General features: G+C 33.7%; 3 protein-coding genes across 3 annotated transcripts; 1 reads left to right on the forward strand and 2 right to left on the reverse strand.

Annotated features, from left to right (window-relative positions):
• Nucleotides 1-61: 61 nt before the first annotated feature.
• MONOS_14257 (uncharacterized protein) lies at nt 62-1,752 on the reverse strand (the record flags this gene model as incomplete). The annotated part of the gene is made up of 2 exons (XM_067867043.1): nt 62-359; nt 1,196-1,752. 2 exons carry the CDS (start codon nt 1,750-1,752, stop codon nt 62-64), a joined length of 855 nt encoding a protein of 284 aa, XP_067727491.1.
• Nucleotides 1,753-6,082: 4,330 nt separating this feature from the next.
• Nucleotides 6,083-6,625, forward strand: MONOS_14256 (uncharacterized protein; the record flags this gene model as incomplete). Its single annotated transcript, XM_067867042.1, has 1 exon — nt 6,083-6,625. The coding sequence occupies one exon, from the start codon at nt 6,083-6,085 to the stop codon at nt 6,623-6,625; it is 543 nt and encodes a 180-aa protein (XP_067727492.1).
• Nucleotides 6,626-17,754: 11,129 nt separating this feature from the next.
• MONOS_15513 (uncharacterized protein) lies at nt 17,755-18,597 on the reverse strand (the record flags this gene model as incomplete). The annotated part of the gene is made up of 1 exon (XM_067868396.1): nt 17,755-18,597. One exon carries the CDS (start codon nt 18,595-18,597, stop codon nt 17,755-17,757), a length of 843 nt encoding a protein of 280 aa, XP_067727493.1.
• Nucleotides 18,598-19,094: the final 497 nt, after the last annotated feature.

Here is a 19,094-nt window from a genome sequence, read left to right on the forward strand (position 1 = left end):
TTTCAGATCGATTGTTCCACATTTCTTCTGAACACATTTCAAACAACATTTCATTTTGTGCTTAAAATTTTGTTGTGTGATGGAGACGAGGAAGAATAAATGAAGAAGAAGAAGAATAAGACGAAGAGGAGGAAGATGACGATGACGGAGATAGAGAAGAGGAAAATGAGGATGACAATGCTTTTGAAGAAGCAGTAGAGGAAGAAGAAGAAGAAGAGGAAACATTAGAAGAATCACCAAAAAACGAGCAGCACTTCTTCACATCCCAGAGGAAACTATGCACATCTGAAGAGAATGTAAACACACGAGCCAAGCGAAGCGAAGAAGAAGGCAAATATTTTGTGAGCAAATAACTTTGCCTGCCAACAGTGAGGATGTCAAAGAGAAGGGGATATTACGACAAGCAGCGCTTGAGAGAGAGGAAAAAAGAGGAAGCTGTTCTTTCTTTGCAGAAGGAGCGGAGGACGATGCTGATTTGTGAGGTGCAGAAAATGAAGGAGAGAGCATCGCTAACAGCAATGGAGGCAGATGTGTGGAAGGGGTGGAAGGGGTGGGAGAGGGAAGAGGGTTTTAATAGGGAAGAAGAAGAAGAGGAGGAGGAGGAGGAAGAAGAAAAAAGAGAAAGAGAAGAGTTATTGTTATTGCTACAACCACTCAAACACCACACGGTATAATCTCTGGGAGTTTTGTGTGATTGATCAAACATTCGCACAAAGGATGAATACAAAACTTCATCATCTTCTGACAAATAAGCTATTGTCTTTATGAAAAAGATCATGATTTTTTTCCTTATTTATTGAGATTTATTTGAAAGTTTCATAAAATGAAATGTGTCAAAAAAAACTTAGCTGAACAAAATTGCAAAAAATGAATAAAGAAAAACTATATTAAAAGCAATGCGTTGAGAGTATTAAGTGAAAGAGAGTGTCTGTTGTCTCCAGTTATTCTTTTCATCCTCGAGAAAATTCGTTCACAGCTTGCTTTGCTGAACGGTGATGAAACAAAAGAAAAACAAATATTTGAATATATTGTGTGATTGATACTTTTCTTTGATAAGTTTATATAATAGATTTGAGCATAATCTTCCACAACAGAACTTGGCGATGCCCTCATCTCACTTTGGTATATCTTCAGACACAACTCTTTCAGCTTTTGATCTTCTTTAAATAAAACTGAGTTTATAAATATTTCAAACCTTCTTTCCATCCTATTGGACCAATTTGAGGTGATGCATGAAGATATATTGAGGCACATTTCGTCTTCTTTGTCAGTCGAAGATGGTGAGATGATATCGAAAACTTTGCTTGCAAAAAGCAATTCAACTTCATCATCTTCCGATTCAATTGCAACATATGAAGATTCATTCATGTCGGAAAATGAGTCAGATGATCTTGATGATGATGTTAAAAAATATGATGAACAAGACGAAGATAATGATGGAGATGAAGATGATGAAGATGATGAAGATGATGAAGATGAAGATGGAGATCTCATCACTGAATCAAGAATATGAGCTGCTTGAAAATCAGGATCTTTCAAATCTCTTTCTGCCAACAAAATTCTTAGAGGGTCTTCTTCAAAATCATCCGATTCGTTTTCAAATTCCTCTATTGTTTTTGGTTCTTCTTGCTGTTGTGTTTCACTTTTTTCGACTGTATCTGCAATTCGAAGGAGTTTGATAATTTCTGCACATACGTCATCAAGTTTCTTATCTTCAAACATATCATCAAAGCAATTGAGGTACTGAGACATTGTGAAAAAGCTGACCTGTTCATCTCTAACAGATGAATGAAACCTTTCCAAAGCAAGATCTAAACTATCATTTGATAAAAAGAAATTATACGTCAATGAAAAAGGAGAAGAAATATCACCAAGTTGATTTTTATCCAAACTGGAAGAAGAACAATTGAATATATTTGATTGCAATGAAGATGAATAAGAAGAATTTGTTGAGTTGAAAAAATCTGAGTGTGATGAAATTTCCTTTTGTTGTGAAAACGAGGAATATCTCATTCGAACTAATCTATTGTCTTCATTAATATGACCTTGTTGAAGAATTGTTTTTTCCGTATTTGAATGCTCACTGATTGAATGGAGAAGATGTACTGTTTCTCCTTTTGAATCCAACTTTTCTATAACGTGTTTTGCTTCAATAAATGAATTTGTGAATTCATTTCTTATGAACTTTTGAATTCCAACTGGTGTTAAAGCGTGTGCCAGTGATATCATTTCACCTGTTTTTCCAAATAAAAAATGGTTATGCATCAGAACAAGAATATTAGTAATTGCATTTTGCCAATTTGAAGATCTGAATCTTTGGAAGGATTTGATCCCATATAAAATTCCAATTGTTTGAAGGATCATGGGGAAAATTTCACCAAGTTTTGTGTGATCGTTTTCCAAAAAAAGTTGTAGCCTGTGAATAGGAAATAACAATAATTCCATTAATACTGAATTTAACACTTTATCTGTAGAAATCAACGAATGTTTTAAAATGTCCTGGCAGTTTTTCCTTATAAATGAGCAAATTGGGTACAAACAAAGCCATCTCGTTTGAACAAAAGAAGGACATTTTTGTTTTAGTAACTTTCTGATTGCCGAAGAATGGGCATATTTTGAAAAAAATGTTAGATCATTCAATATTTGTCTAAGAAAATCAATTTTAATGAAAGCTTTTGAAACAACTAAATTTAAAAGATGGTAAGAACAATAAATAAAAAATGAAGCAACTTTAATATTTGATAGCAAAGATTCTTCATATTCTACAAGTGATGTAGTGAAGTTTTCCAGTGCTTTTTTCTGAGGTTTTAAACCATCTGAACAGAAACACCTAACACTTGCATGTAATGATTCCAATTCTTTTTTTATGATCCAGGCTAATTTTCTATAGTGACTAGCATTGAAACAAGGAGGATAAACTTTCCAAAAAAAAGTCGTAGTTTCTAGTGACAGAGGAGCAATTGTAACAACGGTACATTTTAGTCCTCCAACTATTCCACCATCCATCATAACGCAAATGCATTTTCCGAATAATTCTTTCGCTTTCTTTTCTTTTGCGATTTCACTTTGAGAAATAATCAAGCTGCTTAATTTTCTACATGTTAAATATGGGAATATTTTTGTGAGATGTTTGTCTGGATTTTCTTGAGAAATTTTTATTAAGGCAGTTATGAAATTGTTAAATTCTTTCGACGATGCAGAAGCTATGGAAATGTTGCAATGACTCACAATTTACGCAAATAGAAATTCCAAATTTGTGCTTGTGTAGTTAATTGAATTATCAAATTTTTTGGTTGGATCATCACGATTTTTAATCACAGAAGAAAATTGTTTGAAACTTGTGATATTTTGTGTTAATAAAATTGAACAATGATGATTTTTGATTCCAGCATAATTTTTTCTTCCACTGACACCGCAAACTGCATCTCCTCTTGCATTTGGACAAAAGAATTGTTTGTGATATTCCCTAACTGGCGCTCCGCATTCGTTTGATGGGATGTAAGATATCCATAATTTTTCGTTTACAACTTCCAACGTGACTTTTGTTAAAAACTCATTTTCTTTAACAGGATGTTTGTAAACTTTGAATGATTTTTAGCAAGAATCAAAATAAAAGATATTCACAAGCACATTTGCTGCTTTTTCATATTGTTCTACCAGAGTGAGGCTCAAATAATCACATCCGTTTTGTTTTTATTCATCGAGTTTTCTCATATAGCTCATTGACAAAAAATGAAAAATTAAATGTTTAATTAACGAATGCAAGGAAAAAACCAGTTAAACCATTTTCAAATCTGTTTGTATATTTTGAAACTCTTTCATTAGTGAATCTTTGTTTAAGATGATGGGTATTTACATGACTTTTTTGACTGAGACACAAAAAGATCAACAAGTCACTGACTTGGAAATTCCCTAATTGTTGATCTGGTCATTTCCCATCATTAACAAAACATTCAAATAGATTTTTTTCTTTAAAGTTATGATTTGGATATTTGAAATTCATTCAAACGATATTAGTGAACAAATTTTCAAAATGAACGAAATATATTCCAAATTAAAAAAATATTGCTTTGACTTAAAAAAATGAAAAAGTCAGTCAGAATCGTAATATTTATCATTCAAAGTCAGTAAGTCACAAAGGCTTAGAATCAACTTGTCTAGTGAAGTTGTCATTGAAAAACAAACATAATGCAAATTCTATTCCATTTTAAATATTTACAAAATGGGACATTATTTATGTTATCATTTTTTTCCAAAAAAATTATTCTGTTGTTGGAAATCACAAGATTTTTAATTATTTTTCCATCGTGCTCATGAATAAAAAATGAAATAAATTTATATGCGCGAAACACTTTGATTAATATCTTCTTTTTTGTTACAAAACCACAAAAGATCGAATTATTGTTTTGTATCACCATTTTTATTAAAAAAGGAGATTGAAACAATATTATTTGATTTATTGCTGTTCATTGTTAAGCTTATCTTAATACAATGATTTTCTAAAGAGAAATTACACATTTGGAACTATGTTTTGTTTTTGTATTCAAGCTAATTGTTGTAAGACAATAATCCAATATTTTTTTTTATTAAATCTCATACTTTGGAGTAATTGTTTTTGTTTAACAATAATCTTTCAAAACCAATGAAAATCTTTTTATATTTAAAAAAAAAGAAAATGCAATATGCTTGATTTATTAAATAAGCTTGATTAATTGTTTTTCAAGTCTGTTTTTTGCCTGTCTTGAAATAAACGAGTGCAATTATGCATTCGTTGCATGCCTATCGTAAATAACAAGACCAAATTTGTTGAACACCGTTTCACTATCGAAAAAAACACTCAGTAATTTTCAAAGTTAAGAGAAAAGTTTTTAAACAGATTACAATCAAATAAATTATGCAGTGATAAGTGAGCATGAAAGAAATACGAAGTATTTTCTATGGGATTCGATTGAATAAGATAATTTTATCGCTTTTATTCATACGCATATAATTTGTTTTCCAAACGATCTGTTATAAACCATCTTTGTTAGAAATATAAATTCATTGTTGAAATTCACTTCAAATGTTTCATCACCTTCATTTTCCTGTTCCAAAATGCATTTAATCAAACTTTATTAAATAAGTTATAATATGATTAAGTTTATTTGAAAAAAAAAAAGAAAAATTGAAAGAAATAGAGAAGGAGAAGAGGAATACTAAATTTGTCATAATTCGATTATAGTTCATTCAGAATGGAGATTTATGAAGCGATCGAGTGGACTAACGAAAAAGCTGAACTTAATGAACAATATTATTTAGAAACACGAGAGGAAGATCCCAGAGCTGAGTGAGAAGATCAACGCAGATGCGCAATGACTGAAGAGGTCGCTGATGGAGATGAAGGAGAAAGCGGAGCTTATTGATGAGTGTATTGAGAATGAGAAGATGCACCGAATTCAGCATTGCACGGCGATCAGCAGAGAAATCGATAGATCCAAAGCAAAGTCAAAGGTTCTGCTTGCCATGTCTTCTTCACTGGCTTTTACTGAAATTGAAATGGATCCGTCCTTGATTAAGATGATTCCACCTATGGGGTTGCGTTAAAAGTGCCAGGAGAAGTAAACTGAAATCATCAACAATGAAAGAACTGTGATGCTTGGGCCAGACCTGAATGGGAAGGGGGTTGTTGCAAAAGTGTGGAGCAGGGTGAGTGTTGCGAGAAAAATAAACAGCTATGGTGGAGGAGGTGGTGGAAGGGCAGATGCAACGGTGCAGCAGAAGATGAACAAGATAGAGAAGGAAACGAAGAAGCTGATGTCGCAGTTGAAAGTGAAGGAGCAGATGATCTGAGAGCAGAAGGTGCTGTTCAAGGAGGCGATTGAGAATCAGAAGAAGAGCGATGTTGTCAAGAAGGTGATGATCCACGGTGGAGAAGCTATTCTAGGGAACATTGCAGAGATGTGGCTGTTTGGGGAATTTGGGAGGGAGGAGTTCAATGAAGACAAGCTGTCCTTCTTCTTGTTCTCAGACACGGTGCTTGAAAGGGCAGAGGAGAAAAAGATCAAGATGTTTTTTGGTAGAGGTCGAGAAGATACAGTCAAAGATGGGAGTGGTAGAAGCGTCTGTGTTTCTGGTGTTTTTGAAGAACCGCTTTTTGGCAGAGACAGCGAAGCGTAAAGAAAAGATGATGAAGGTGCTGTATGATGAGATATGCAGTGGCGATCCATCGACTTCATCGACATCATCATCAACATCATCAACATCGTCATCGCCAGAGGTAGTGCGCAGAGGGATAACGTACTCGGAGCTCGAGTCTCATCTGTGTGCATGCTATCCGCAGACGCCGCAGGCGCTGTCGCTGCGGATCTTCCGGGATGCGTACCGGCAGTCAGGCTGCTGTCTGCCGTCGTTTGCGTCTGTGCTGGAGGCGTGCCAGCGCAACGACTTCTTCACGCTGTGCCTGAGGCTGCCGGATGTGTGCGACACAACAGACCGGTGGGCTCCTCTGAAAGCGTCTGAGAACAGCGCAGTTGTGAAGACGGTGAGCCAGCACATTGCGCTATTTAAGCCTGAACTGGACGACTGTGTGCGGGTGCTATTGTGGGGTGTCGGAAGGTGTTTCGGCTGGGCTGAAGTGGAGGGTTGAGGCGGTGCAGCAAGCGGAGGGGAAGAAAGAAGGGCGGTGGGTGCTGTTCCGGACGGTGAGGCTGCTGGTGGAGCTGGTGGAGCTGCAGCTGTGGATGAATGAGGCGGAATGGGTAATATGAATTCGGCTTCTGCAGAACGACGGGAAGTGTGTGAAGCTGTTTCTCTTTACAGTCGCTTTACATATAAAAGGTAAATTAGGTGATACATTTCTTTTATCTTATTCTTCATCTTCGTCTTCCTCTTCTTTAGCAAAGTTAGAGAAGGTTCCGAGCGAAAAAGAAATGGAGATCAACTATATGCTGTTATAATTTGAGTGTAATTTGGATGTGATTGACTTTTTAAGATTTTTTTGATGACATTTTCATTGAAGTTTTCATATCCATCTTATTATCTTTTTTTTCACTTATTATTATTTTATCTCCTGTCAAAGTCACATGGATCATCTATTGAAGAATTTTTGAAAGAAACAAACACATTATTGACATAAAAATTTTTTAAAAAAGGTTATGTATTTTAAAAAGAAATAAATGAAAAGAAGAAATACAGGTAGAAGAAGGAGGTGGAAAAGGAAAAATAATGATAATTATTATTATTTAAAGAAGCAGAAGAAAATAATGGAGATGAAGAATAACAAGAGGAAGAAGAAGAAGAAGAAGAAGGGGAAGAAGAATTAGAAGAAAAAATATTAAAGAAATGGAGGAAAATAAGGAGAAAGCCTGCCATTCACTTTGAAAGTGTGTATTTTTGGAAAGAATGAAAAAAACATAGAAAATCAGCAAGAATAAAAGAATGATGAAAAACAAAGATGTACGCCAAGAAAAATTAGAATTTTATACAGGCAAAAAGAGATACATCAAATCTTGTGAGAGAATAGAAATTTAAAGAAAATGAACTTAGACATATTTGAATTCAAATGGCTAACAGCAACTTTAAAAAAAGATTGGACAAAAGCGCAGCACATTCATCTGCTGACGGAAATGATTTCATTATGGCCATGAAAGGAAAGCAATTACTATGATTGTTGCGATTCGGTTACAAATTTTGACAAACTCTTGACACAAAAATCTTTAGCAAGACATTATAAAGATTGAATAATGTGCAGAGTGAAATTTGTTAGAAAAGAATGGATACCAAGCACACTGAGACAGAAAATGAAGAAGAATTTGTTGTTTCAAAATATGTTGTAAATACAACGTTCAAATCATTTTAGCCACCAATTGTGCTTGCATTGACAAGGCCATCGATTGCTTTTTTTAATCTATTTATCAAAATTCTTTGTAACCTTGAAAAATTTGTGATAAGCTGTTATTTAACAGTTGATTGAATTGTGAGAAAATCTTTTTTTTTCTGCTTTTCTCTGGGTTCTTCTAAACAAGTTTCTGCGAAGAATACTATCCACTTGAAATCCCTCCTTCAAATGGATTCGCACATAAATAATAGAGGCAATTTTTCATTGAACTTTAAAAAGATGAATGATTTCCTCGATAATCACTGTTCTCGAATGTTTCACATTTACAGTTTCTGAAGGTGAAGCTTCTAATCTGTTCACTTTTGTTTTTTCTAAACAATAGAAAATCGTTTGTTGTTAAAACAGCAAAAACTGCCTTGATAAAATTCCTCAAAATCATACGAATTAAATCATCTGATTTAAATGAAAGATTATAAGAGGAAACATTGTTTTTGGAAATAAAACTCAAATTCACCATATAGGTTGACTCACCTTGGAAATAAAACGGAATTACAGAATTAATGTGAGAAATGAAAGAATCCATCTTTAGCGTTGTTGAATATGTTAAAGGCATCAAAGGCGAAGACAAATGTTAAATTGCAACATTTATAAGACCTGCTAAAGAGTTGAATTTCAAAAATTATGTTTATATTGTTGTTGATGCAATATTTTTGAAATTCTTTGGTTTCGCTAAAAGTATTGTGCATTTCAAAAATTTTGAAGTTACTCGTTTGCAGAAAATGTGCTTCATTTGAATAGCTCTGACCAGAATAAATACAATTTTTTTATACAAGTGAAAATGAACGAAAATATTTGTTTAGCAATGTGGCAGTTTCAGGGACATATTGTGCTTCGAGAGTCTTAGCAGTTAAATAAACAGATGAAAAACAAAAAATACAATTTCATCAGAAAAATCATTTTCAAATAGAAAAAATATCGAATAAAATAAATATGTGGACACCCATTGTTTGCTTCACTTCATTTTCTTACACTTTTCAAGGCAATTGTATCAAAAGACTGCAAACTTCAGTTTTTGGACCTATCATCATCCAGAAAAAGTTAAAAGTGTAAAGATGTTTGGAATTGCATGGAGAAAAAATCTACAAATGACACTGTGCAATCGTTAGAATACATGTTTATGCACATAAACGCTGGCAAAAAGTATTTTTCGAAAATTCAACAAATATTCGAAGGTTTGAATAACAGTAGTTGGTTTTTCTGTTTTTATATATAAACATGTTTTGAATTTTTAGAAGAAAAAAATAAATACACCGTTATAAAAATGGCAAGTGTTTATAACTATGAAACAAATGTTCGCAGCAAAGTCGCTTTGTTAAAAGCTGTTTGCCATGAATACAATTTCCGGAAACGAAATGAATTCGGTTTTGATTAAAAAATTGGAAAATACCACCGTGTAAAGCAGCACAGCTCAGATAGAAATTTAACTATAGAAAAAGCATCAAAGTCTCCAATGCCGCCTTCAAATTCCAGAATTGCATTTTTTTAATATAATATTTCTGTCTTTTGTATTAACTCTTTATTTTTCTTTTCATTTTTTAGAATTAAGCGAAAATGATGAACTGAAATTCCAAAAATTATTGTTAGAGAATTCAACGGAATCATCAGAATGTGTGAGAGGAGTTAATAAATCAAAAAAGAGTTTGTTTTAACTTCTTCAAATATGCATTTAATATTTTTCCTTCAAAAAGGATGTGCTTTAAAATTTGATGTTGATTTTTTTACAACCAGCGATCCCAATTGCATGGAACCTGATATTGATCCTTAGCGAAACTACTTCACCACCAACGAGGTTAATTGTGAAATGACAGCTTGTTATCAACCATCTTCAACAACAACAAGTGATGAAATAGGCATGGATGAAGATGTGGATCTGCTCATAAAAGCAGAACATATAAATTGCAATTTGCCTGAATGCAGTTCTTCGGGATTAATATCTTCAACTATTTCTATGTTTCCCACAGCTACCAATGAGCCAACAATATCAAGTGAACAAATATTCCAAAACATCATGGAGGAGATAAATGATTCAGTTGCTTCAAATTATGATCAAAATGAAACTGTAACATCTCCAATTGTTATTGATGAAAAGATAGAAATAATTTCAATGAAGAAAAAAGAAGATGTATTAAATGAAAAATCTGTTTTTTCTCCTCTGAAAAATTTTGTGAACACTTGTTGCTTGTCGTCTCTTATACAAAATTTTCGAACACTTTTCAACACAAGGTAAAAAATGAATATTCGAAGAGGAAAAATTGGATCTTTGGTTTGCCAGTCACATTCTATCGTTTCAAATGGTTCTACAGACTTCAAAAGAGACTACAAACGGAGTTACGTGAATGGAATAAAAGCTTTGTTTCTAACTTCTTCAAAAAAAATAACCTGGTGTTTGGAAAGCAGCAAGAATTTTACAAAGTGTTTCTTTCGATTTTTGAAAATTTATCCTTAGTGACTCCAGAGTTAATGAATATCATGAATGCGAAAATTCAGTTTCCGAGAAAATGCTCAATGTGTGAAACTGAAAGTGGTGGAGCATTTGAGATAACTCCATTAATTAGACTTCATAATTGTGATACAATTAACAGTCTAAATAATCACATGTTCAATCAATCAGACGAAATGAATTCCTGCGAAGCGTTTTGTGAAAAATGCAATAGGAACACATTTCAGTCAACATGTTTTGACATCAAATCATTTCCAGATATTATTTCTTTTTCCATTAAACCTTCAGGACAATGGCAAAGAACAAAATGCAATATATACGAACACATTTCTTTCTCTTCGATTTCTGGAAAACAAAAAGTCAAAAGCAAATATGACACCGAATCGAAAAACTACACGTTATTAGCGATATTGTTTTACACCAGTAACACAGATGTGGGACATTTCTATAGCATTTGCAGAAATAATCACAATTTCGAACAGGATGAAAATCAACAAAAAGAAAAATGGTGCTAATGCAATGATAACATTACATTCATGATAGAAAGCGATCATTCAACAAAAGTCAAAAATAATTTGTATAATGGTGGTATTCCTATAATGTTGATTCACAAGAATGTCAATTTATTTTCGGAAAGAACTTTAATTTTTCCTCTCTCTCCTAATTTGTTGATATCTCCTGCATATGTCCCTGGACAGAATAACAACAATCCACATTCAGTCAATCACTATACAGAATCTCAATCCGGAAACTATTCCTCATCACATCAACAACATATTTGTTTTGAATCCTGCGATACTCCAACAATGAATCAAATTCATTCATTATCTCCTAGTCCACTTCATTTTGCGAAAGCTGCAACCATATCTCCTCAAGTCACTTGTCAAAGCAAATCTTATCCAACAGCATTCAATTCACATGTAGATGTCTTTTCAAAGCCGATTGCAGCCCTGTCAAATTCACTTCATTTTAATCAATAAAATTGCAAGAAATCAACCTTAAAAGAATGTGTCAATAAAACTGTTGAAAGCCAAGCACTTCACAGTCAACGAAAAAAACCTTCAAAATCACTTCCTAATCCTTCTGAAGCTTCATTTTCATCAACTCAAACAATCAACTCATCTGCAGCCAATTCCATTTCATATCCTTCCTCTTCCAGATCATATCAAAGCTTTTCTTCAAGAAGTCGTAGAGTAAACAATGATATTGTTAACAACTCCGGCCAGAAAATAGCTTCAAGGCAATCTTCAGAAAATATGTCTTCAAATGACAATCATTCAATTACAAATTATTCTCTTGACCAATCATTTGCACATCGGTTAAGCATGAACCAATAAATGGAATCACAAACTGAACAAACACACTCATTCACATCACGAATCGAACATTCAAATGCATCACCATTTTTAAATCTTCAACCTTCTTGTTCATGTGACAACTCTCCTAACTTGAATGGAGAAATGGAAAAAAAGCCCTTGACAAGAATTATCAACGTGATAAAAAAGAAGTTATTCGATTCATTTCTGAAGCAAATCATCAAAATGTCTCTCAGAACATTTTCTAAAAGAATAAAGCATTTAAAGAAAGCTAAAAGACGTTCGTACCTGTGTGACTTGTGTGAAAAATATCAAGCGTTGTAAAAAGAAAGAAAAAGCTCTCAAGGCGAAAAATGAATGTCTATCTCCAGATGAATTATCAACAATGCAGTTAATAGAAAAGCATAAACTCTATGCGTGTAATCAGCAGATGCATTTTCACATTCTGAAAGATTCATTGAAGAATAAAAAAGCGCTGATCTAATTTGATTTCAAAGAAAACTGGAGTGTTCCTATCAGAAGAAATGCAATAAGCAAAGATTTTAACGAAAAAAATGAAATTTCTCAGTTATGTGTAATTACTTATACGATGGATGCTGATGGCCACAGAAACAAGAATGTGTTCAACTATTTTTCAAATAATCTCTCGCATGATTATAGATTTGCAATTGAGTGTTTGAGTGAAACTCTCAAAGACTCTATCTTCGATAAAATCACTTCATTCCATTTCATGTGCGATACAGGCCCCCACTTCAGAAATTCGAATGTCATGTTCTATCTTCTTTCAAATAAATCACCTATTGTACGTGGAAAGCGTTCAACACTCTCTTTCTTTTGTGAAAAGCATGGAAAGTGTGAGTGTGATGGAGAATTTTGTTGTTTTTCAAAGTGCTTGGAGGAAAATTTGGATCACGATGCAGAAATAAAGAACGTTCAAGAATTGGTTGGCTTCTTCAAGGAATATTCGAATCGCAGAAGTTATTCCGTGTTCAACTATGAGGGAACGAAAGAAACATTATATCGCCACTTTCTGATGTTTGTATTTTTCCAGTTTTTTATTGATATTTAAGCTTTTGTATTCTGGTGACTTAAGATGCAACGCGTCAGTCAAAGTTTTGTGGAAGAGATTGAACATTTCGGCAATGAAAACATATTGGTTTTATGAAAAAAGAGACGAAGATATTTTCCGTTCAATTGTGTCACCGTCGAATTCGAAAGGAACAAATAAAGTGAAGTTTGAAGTGAAATCGTACAGAGATGAGAGAAAAAGTAAAACGTACCAACAGTCCAGCAAATGTGATACAGCAACACTACTGGGAAGTTATACTTTCAACATGCTAAAGGAAAGAGAAAAATTTTGTGATTTGAGTTATTTTGAGAATTGAATTGTTTATTTTGTAACTTTTGTTCATTGTTTGTGCATTTTCTGTATTTTGAATCAGTTAGAAAATTGATTGTTTGGAACGTCTGTTGCTCAAGCCAATGTGTATTTGTTTTTGACAAATGCTCATTGGTACCCCAATTTTCGCTCTTGAGCGAATTAAATGGGGCAAGGCTGATTCCGTCCTGAAACTGTGCTGTGACCGGTCCAGCACAGTTTCTTGAAGGCTTTGGGTACAGAATCAGCTTCCCAGGGCAGACGCCAAATAAGATAATATTTTCTAATTTTTTCGAAATATTAACATCTTTCATTTTCATTGAATTTTTAGAAAATTTTATTAATTTTGAATGTTTTTGATGCAAAAAGACGACTTTTTGTATTAATTCTGTTCGAATATAACTAAAAACATATTGAAAATATCATTTTTTTAATTAATGTGATTACAAGAAAAGAAAAAAAAGTAATACAGAATTTATCTGTGATTTTCGAGTGAAATATTTGCACCCCGAAAAAAAATATGATTTTGAAAATAATGTCCAAAATATTATTCAAAAATTTTTCTTATGAAATTATTCATAAAATATTAATTTCTTTCAAATTGTTCAAATACTTCTTTTGAATCAAAATTCGAAAAGAAAATGCTGTTGAAATATTTGGTTAATTTTTTTTATTGATATCATAGGAATGACGCTTTTTTTAAACTCGATCAATGGAAAATTTTTGTTGAAAAAAAACAAAAATCATTAAAAAAAAATTTCTTTATTGAAATTAAACAACTGCATTGGAATTGTTTTTAGAAATTTCTCTTATTTTGATTTTCATGTCTTTTCATCAACCGTATATTTCTCTGATAATAAACGATGTTGAAAAAAATAAAGAAAATTCTGATTTCAACGAGATTATTGTTTTCTTTCTGGAATTATAACTAATGTGATGGTATTTATATAAAAGCTGCATTTTTCATTCGTATTTCAATAGAAAACAGTTAATAAATAATATAAATTCGTTATTCTCATTTCATTAAAATTCTGACAAGTTTATTTAATTCTCTGTAAAAAAACATCATTTGAAAATCAAAAAATTATTTATAGAAAAGTAGAATTTAAATTATTTTTTATTTAGAATTTATAATTGATTATCTGCAGACTTTTTGTATGTGAAAACAATTCTCAACAATGGAATACTTGTTATGAAAAAACTGGGCTCAAGCGTTATATATTGTTCTTTTTGCAATTCATGTTACTAGTCATTAATATTGATATCATTGAAAAGAAAACATTATTTTAATGCTGTCATATGTTCATTTTTTTAAACAACTTTTAACTTCTCACAAAAAGACTATTTTAAATAATGACATATAAATATGAGTGTTTGAAATAATCCTATGTGATATGACACGAAAAATCGGAAAAATACTCAAAAATGACGGACACAATCTTTTCAATTTGTCATTTTTTTGTCACTCAAATTTTAAAGGAAAAAATAAAAGCAATAGTTTATTTTTTCGTAAAAAACATTTATAAACATATCTTTGTTTTAATATCTTATTTTGCTCTTCTTTCCATGAAAATCGAAACACTTTTTAATGAATTTTTTGCAAGTGACAAATTAATCTAATTATTATATGTCTAAATTTTTTTGAAAAGTTCCATTTGTTTAATTTTCAAATAAAGAAAAAATTTTATATTTTGATCAAATTTCTGTTCCCACTCACCAAATTTTGCTGTTATGAAAACACAATCTTGACAATGTTATTATTTTATTTTAAGTGAAGTTTCTTAAGTGGGAACAGAAATTTGATTAAAAAATGAAATTTATATTTATTTGACAATTAAACAAAAGGAACTTTTAAAAAAAATTTTGACATATTGCGGTTTTGTCACTTTTCAGATCTGTCATTTTGTCATTTTGTCATTTTTTGATATACGCATTTTTTGAGTGGAAACATAAAAGCCAATGTATTTCATTTATTTGTGAGAAAAATTCTCATTTGTCATAAATTGATCTGAAAATACAGAATTTATTTTATTTGATTGCTTCAAAGGATTTTAACAGTTATCGAAGTGTTAGATGAAAAACGTTTGTGTTTTTTCTGTTCCTGTTTCAGTTTTCATTTTTACAAATTTTGAAAAAACTGATGAAAAAAATATCCTGTGATGAGAATTCACCATTTTCATTAACAGTTTTTGTTTATTGTCACCTCAAAAGCAAAGAGCTCTAAATGTTTTACAAATTTTCACTGTATCGCTTTTTTTCTTTAAAAGTCTTTCCAAACATTTGTAGTTTCATAGCATTTACTAATTTGTTAAGTTTTCAAAAAACACAAAAAATCAACGTTCTCAGAATTATTTTTTATCATCAACGAAAAACAAATAAAAATCAAATATCTTTTATTGTCAAAAATTAATTTCAATATATAATTCTAGCAAGAGTTGAAAAAACAAATTTCTTTAATTAAAGAAAATGAGAACAAAGAAATCATTGTTCTACGAATAAATCCTTTCAAGTTTTTTTCAGATATTCAAAAACTTCCTGTCATAAAAACTCCCAATCTTTATCTTCTTAGTCTTTCTTCTTCAGCACAGCAGCATGAACAACGAATCCCTCAGATCCACAATCAGCTTCTCGTGAGGCGATGAACATGTCGTTCCATCCACCAAATAAGCATCAAAGAAGTTGTTGTATGCAGATCTTCTCCACGAACAAAAGTTGATTCTGTGTCTGAAGTGTCTATGGATGAAATGAATGAAATTGAAGGTGATAAAGTTCCCTTTCTTGTTTCCTCCTCTTCTTTTTCGTCAACCTTCTCCAGCATCCATTCAGGAATCTTGTCTGAATCTCTCCCCAAGATGTATTCTGTCGAACCAGTTTCAGATAGAAGAGGCTCGGATGATTCAGAATGACCCAAGCTTTTCTCGTACACTCTCTTCTTAATCCTTTCCTCGTTTTTCTTCTCTGCATCCTTCTCTGTTCATCTCCACTGCTCTTCTAGCAACATTTCCATCGTCACCATCTCAAATACTTTCGGGTTTTTTTGCACCGCATCAGCAACAATCTGCTTCAAGCCCTTGTTCTCGTTCTTCGCTTTCCACAACTGCACAGCTAGAATAGCTATGAACAGCTGGCAGAAGATAACGATAAGAAACTCCAGCTAGTGTGGGAGTGCTGGCGAAGCTGTTGAGGCTGGCTGTGCAGTGCTGACAGGCTCAGACCTGTTTTTGAAAATGAGGGGCTGCACTGAGCACGGAACATTATCGTTCTTGCAAAACAGAACAGCAACAGAAATTTCAAAAGTGGAGTGAACCGAAGCAAATGTGGCAGCTGAACGCGCCACTGGGCCTTACTCTCCGACACATACCCTTCATCATCGAACTCGTTGCTATCGACAATATCCACACTATCTGCGCTTGTCACGAGGCGGAAAGTCTGTTCGCATTGCAGGAGGAGCTGCAAAAAAAGTTTAGCTCCACGAGGCTTTTGGCCTCCTAAACTGCAAGAGATAACAGCACAGGGACAAAGAATGGAAAGTAAATGTTGGAAATGATGACTGCCAGGAGGCGCTTCTCATTCCGGATCCACAAAGAGATGCTGTCAAAAGAACATTCGTCTTCTTTCAAGTTCTCCAGAGTCAGAGAGTAAATATCAGAGTTGGTGATTTTCAGGCGGGAAGACGATCGTCTGCTTTCTGAAGGGTTATTTCGGTCAGAGGAGTTGTTCCCCACAAAATATTGTTTTTTTTGACACCAACAGTACCTCCAGAGACACAAAATATTCAAGCAGTTGCGCTTGATAAATTGGGATAAATGATCGTTGATGCTGGGTTGCATATATGAATGAGAAGATGCTGTCTCAGCAGTATCTATTTGTTATTGAAGAGCATTATATGCCAGCTCCATCAATGAATCACACGACAAGCGAGAGTTCGGGAATATTACTCATGCTCATAGCGCTCCCTTTCAGTGTCTGTTCTTTTGCTCCGCTTCCAGATTATGGATTATGTTACAAACAGTGACAGTTGAGCAAGGTAATATGCTCAGATGGTGGAGACTCAAAAAGCACAGACGAGCCGAAGGAGGTGCTGGGACCTGTGTAAGTTCAATCGAAGAAATAAGAGTCGGAAAAAGCGAGATCTCCTTCGGCTAAAGAGGGGAGGCATATGATTCAGCACTATGAAAACACCAAATGAAACAAAGCGAATCTGGATGCAGAGGCGCTCTGGTGAAGATTGAAAGCAAAAGCCACTGAAGGAAAATATTTATGAGTGCTATGTTGTTGATAGAGGTGGAGAGGAGAAATTATGAGAAAGTGAAAACAAGATACAAGATGGAGTAGTTGAAGACAGTCAAGGGATTACCCCTGATGGCGAGCATGGAGGAGTTGAGTTGAGCTGTGTGCAGCAGGAGAGATGGAAAACAAAGCAGGATGGACAAAGGAGAGAAAGAGACTGCTGCAGGTGTGGTGTGTTGCAAAACAGCCAGAGTGAGAAAATGAGAAGTCAAAGAGGAAGACCAGACACTCCAACGGGAAGTTTGCATAGGAAACGAGGATGGCGAGGTAGTGTTGGATTGTTACATCGAGATGGAAAAGCGCAGAAGACGGGGACTCGAACTGGCGGATGCTCAATCTTGTTGAAAAGTTCTTTTTTTGTTATATTTTGGAAATCTTCTTCGAATACACTCCACTCAATAACTATATTTTTATCAGCTTCATTGATTCTTCTTATCCTTTCAGCTGCACTCTTTTATATGCTCAATCCACTTGCACCATCAAGCTCAACATTCTTCATCGTCAGATTTTTGATGTTCAACATTGTTGAAGAAAACACAGAAATAACATCCTGTGAAAAGCAGAGTGATTGCATTGAGACAACTTCCAACACAACTGCGCCTCCATCTGCCTTGATCAGTACATAATTAATTATTTCTTCTCCGCTTTCTTCATTTTTTGTGAATGAACAGTCCTTCACAGTCAACAATCCCTCGCTTGAGCCAACATGCATCAAATAATTGACTCCGCTTGCGAATGAAGATGGAACTACAAAGTTTATCAGTTCGAAATTTGTAATTCCCTGAATCTTCATTGCTTCTTCTTCTGCTCCTTCAAGAAATGAAACACATTCCAATGAGCACGTGCTGCTCTCATCCGATTTCACTGATATTCCACTCACATCAACACTCTTCTGCAGATATCCTTTTCCTATGATGCTGACATTCCTTTCGTTTCCTTCAGGCAGCCGATCTAGAGAATAATCGATTGATTGGCAAGGATAATCATAAAGCCCACAAACGCACACATCTTTTCCATCACCTCCAGTAAATATTTCCGAACCAAATGTTCTCCAGAAATACACCAATGGAGTAGCATTCGTTGTGTCATCTCCATCAAAGCCTCTCATTGAATCCAATGAAATATCAGCCAGATTCACTGACACAAATGGAAGGGATGCATTTGTGATGCTCTTCGTCAAGTTTGACGATTCAACAAAGAGATCATTTCCATATTTCGCAACATTTGGCTTGTCTGCCTCAAAAACAGGGGATGAAATCACAAATGAAGAATCCTCATTCGCCAACTTCAGAGCCATTCCCCCGCCAAAGCCAATCTTCCCTTCTTTATATTGTGTTCTGTATCCTGTTAATGTGTATGAAGAAAAATTTTATTCTGCATTCCCTTTCAAATGAGCATTAAAAGAAATTCTTCTGTTTTCGCTCGATAGCATTCAATTCTCCCGGAAAACACAATTTTTGATGTTTATTTGCGAGTTTACTCTTTCAAAATTGCAACTTTAAGATAAACTCGCATTGTCACTTCTTTTTGAAATCCATTCTGTTGCTTTTATACTGCATCAGCTGATAGAAAAAAGTTATCTGCTCCTACGTCTTATCAAACGCTCGTTTTAAAAAACCACTTGAATATGGACATTTATTCAATAATGTGGAAAAGAAAAATCGTTATAATTCCCTTTTAAAATTTTGTTTGTTTGCAAACTTTTTGTTTTCATGATTAGAATGCCGACAGAAGCCTAATCTCCTTCGATTTCATCAGTTATTATGTGTAATTAACTTTCAGTAACGTTTGTTC

Source organism: Monocercomonoides exilis (assembly GCF_001643675.1).
Source record: "Monocercomonoides exilis strain PA203 chromosome Unknown scaffold22-1379369, whole genome shotgun sequence".
Classification (NCBI taxonomy): Eukaryota; Preaxostyla; order Oxymonadida; family Polymastigidae; genus Monocercomonoides; species Monocercomonoides exilis.